General features: G+C 33.8%; 1 protein-coding gene across 1 annotated transcript; it reads left to right on the top strand.

The window, feature by feature from the left end:
- Window positions 1-371: 371 nt before the first annotated feature.
- LOC123545473 (tubulin-specific chaperone C-like) lies at window positions 372-1685 on the top strand. Its single transcript, XM_045331796.2, has one exon. The coding sequence runs from the start codon at window positions 506-508 to the stop codon at window positions 1517-1519; it is 1014 nt and encodes a 337-aa protein (XP_045187731.1). The 5' UTR covers window positions 372-505; the 3' UTR covers window positions 1520-1685.
- Window positions 1686-3469: the final 1784 nt, after the last annotated feature.

Raw genomic sequence — 3469 nt, 5'->3', positions numbered from 1 at the left:
CAGGCTTACTGTCAAAACTGAAAACCAAACAGAAAATATCTACATCTACATCTACATGATACTTCCAACAATCATTAACGATTATGACTGGAAGGCGCTTGTCTGGGCAGTGTTAAAATCAGAAAGAACAATTTAATGCAGAAAAAAAGAAAGAATCCGTATCACTATCACTAGGTTTTCCCGTCAGATAGGCAGCGCCTAATTTCATATTATATATATATTTAATAATTGATACAAATAAGTTAATAATCTAGGTGTTTTGGGGTGTCTTGGGGTGAAAAGACCTTCGTATTTACGACTCCGTATTGCGTACAACAAATAAAACAAATAAATTAAAAGTTTAGTAAACAAAATAAAGAACAAAGTCCTGAGATCAAAATCTTCATGGTTTAATCACAACATAGTACTTTTCAAACAAAATAAGCTTATTTCAACTTAAGATAAAGAGGAAATACTCTGTTATTTTTTATTGTTTTATTACTGATGTAAGCTGCTTGTCTGAATCATGACCGAGTGCGAATCGCAAAAACCAGTCGTTATGGAAAACATTGATAAATTCGACAATAAAAAGCAAGTTGTTGCGGATAAACTACAAAAGAGGGAAGATGAAAGACTCGCTGATATTCAGAAACGTAAAGAAGAAAAGTCATTAGTGACCTCAGCCCAGGAAAACACAAAATTCTTCCATGATCATTTTACAAGCGAAAAGATCGATCTAGAAAGCGAGCTTCAAGCATGTGACTCACTGGATAAAAATAAACTTGTTGAAAAGTTTGATGACTTATCTGTAAGACATCAAAAACTGCAGCGATTTCTGACTGAATCCACTATGTTTTTGCCATCGTACGATGTTCGTCAGTCACAAGATATTTTGGCAAAATTGCAATCCCAGATACAGGAAAAGCGAGATGAGTTGCTTCCAAAGAAGAAATTTACGTTTCGATCTAAAAAGAAAGGTACTGTTTCAGAAAAGCAAGAGGAGGTTAAAAAAGAAACTATACCAGAGGATGAAAGTGTCATTTTAGCCGATTGTAAATTTACTGACAAGAAAGGACTAGATTTAAAAATGGAAGAGGAAATCAATAAGAAAGATGTTGCTCTTGCAAGGCTCGAATCCTGCACTGTAAAACTTTGTGGAGCAGCATCTGCTATTCACATCAATAAGTTAACAAACTGTACAATCCTTTCGGGTCCAGTGTCTGGATCTATATTTATCAGAGAATGCAAGAATTGTACATTTGTGGTTCCATGTCAGCAGTTACGGATACACACAACAACAGATACCAAGTTCTATATTCATGTAACTAGCAGAGCTATTATAGAAGATTCCTCAGCAGTAAGCTTTGGTCCTTATAACTGGACATATCCAAACATTGAAAAACACTATGAAATTTCAGGACTAGACAAAAGTAGAAATAATTGGGATGACATTGACGACTTCAATTGGCTTGCTGCAGACAAGCATTCACCAAACTGGAGTCTTATACCAGAAAGTGAAAGAAGTAGTAACTGGAATTAAATTGTTGCTTTAGTTATTTAATGTCGTACGCTTTAGGAAACCAGCTTTGTTATACCAATGTTGATTGTTGATTTTTTAAATGTGAATAAACTAGTATAGTAGATAAAAAATTTATTGTCATTTTACCTACTGATTTTTAGCAGTATTAAAAGTATAATTCAAAATTCTCTATCTTGCGCTTTTTATTGTGATATATGGTAAAAGAAGTTCTTAAGGTTCATGTAAAATGTTTGTGACCACCCCTTGGGTAAATTTTTATTTTTGAAATTATACCCAACAGGCCCATAATATTCATAACATATATATATACAGAGTTGTTCAGAAGAAGTAAAAAATACTTTCTATAGAGGTCACCTTGTTCGGTAATATTTATTTTGTCATACAAAACTTGTACTTCAACTGTCCACATTATATTTTGTACAAGCTATCAAACTTCTTTTTCAAACATATTTTTTCTCTAAGTTTGTTTTTGTTGTGTGTCTTGTATACTTATCTAGGTACTCCAGGAAATGAAATATAGTTTACTTTTGTATTTGTTGAAATACTGCAGTTTTTTGTCAATTTGACAGCTCTACTTTCACTTTCATTTTGCAATGTTTGCATTTTTTTGAAATGTACATGGTTTGTAACACTTTCAACTCCCGGAGTACCTGGACAAATATGTTAGACACACAATGATTATAAAAGTAATGACAGAATTCTTTTGAAAAAGAAGCTTGATATCTTCTACAAAATAGAACATGAACAGTCAAAGCACATGTGATATAAGACAAAACGTGTTGTCCAAAAAGGAATAACCTGTCTTAAAAGTTTCTCCTACTTATTATGAAGGATTTGGTGTATTCTTTATGATAGACCAAGGCCTATGTGGCGTAAAAAAAACTAAACCAAAAATTCACCCAAGGGGTGCTTTCAAAAGACTTTACATGAACCTTGAGGAAGTGTTGTTCATAGCACTGTTGAAATAAACAAGTGGGTCTGCATTTTATAATTAATTCAAGTTTAGATAATGTGACAGTTGTGTTTATGGCAATGTTCATCCGTCAACATTGTCTTTTCTGGATGCAAGTTACAGTATTACCTTGTATACTTCTTTCAAACTTATAAAAATCACATTCCTGAAGATACCTATGCACTGACTCAAGGGGCCATGACATAAAATTTTAGCTCACCTGAGCACCAAGTATTGTGATCACGCTGTGTCCTTCGTTCCTCCATCGTCAACAATTGTGTTTAAATGACATCTCCTCTAAAACCACTTGAATGGATTTTAATGAAACTGTGCGGATGGTCCTCTACCAAAGTTGTTCAAATGATTCCGGTTGGTTGCACATAGTGGCCACCAGAACAGAAATAGAAAAATCTTCAAATGACATCTCCTGCTAATCAATGGTCAGATTTTGAAATAATTTCATCCAAATGGTCCTTATGTCACCCTCTACCAAGACTATTTAAATTATACCGATTCATAAAAAAACATGGCCGCCAGGGGAGGGGGCATGGTCACTTTTCCCTATATGTATATAGTGGAAATTTAAAATATCTTGTGTGAACCTGCTAGCCGGATCTTAAAATAATTTAAAACAAATGGTCCTTGTGTGACCCTCTACCAAGATTGTTCAAATTATTTTGATTCATAAAAAAACATGGCTGCCAGAAGGTGTGGTCACTTTTCCATATATATATGTATATAGTGGAAACTTAGAAAATCTTCTTGTATAAACTACTAGCCTAATTTTAAATAAACTCACAGAAATTGTCCTTGTGTTACCTTCTTTAAATAGTGTTCAAAGTTTTCTTATTCATCAAAAAACATGGCCGCCAGTGGGCGTGGTCACTTTTCATCAACATTATCTTTAAACAACATCTCCTCCAAAACCACTGAATAGATTTTGATGAAACTACACAAATGATCTCTAGGTAGCCCTCTTTCAAAGTTGTTCCAACAGT

This window comes from Mercenaria mercenaria, chromosome 1 (assembly GCF_021730395.1).
Source record: "Mercenaria mercenaria strain notata chromosome 1, MADL_Memer_1, whole genome shotgun sequence".
NCBI classification, from domain to species: domain Eukaryota; kingdom Metazoa; phylum Mollusca; class Bivalvia; order Venerida; family Veneridae; genus Mercenaria; species Mercenaria mercenaria.
This window is presented reverse-complemented; position numbering and strand designations above follow the sequence as displayed.

Coding starts and splice junctions, on each gene's coding strand:
- LOC123545473 (XM_045331796.2), top strand. CDS start 506: ATGACCGAGTGCGAATCGCAAAAACCAGTCGTTATGGAAAACATTGAT.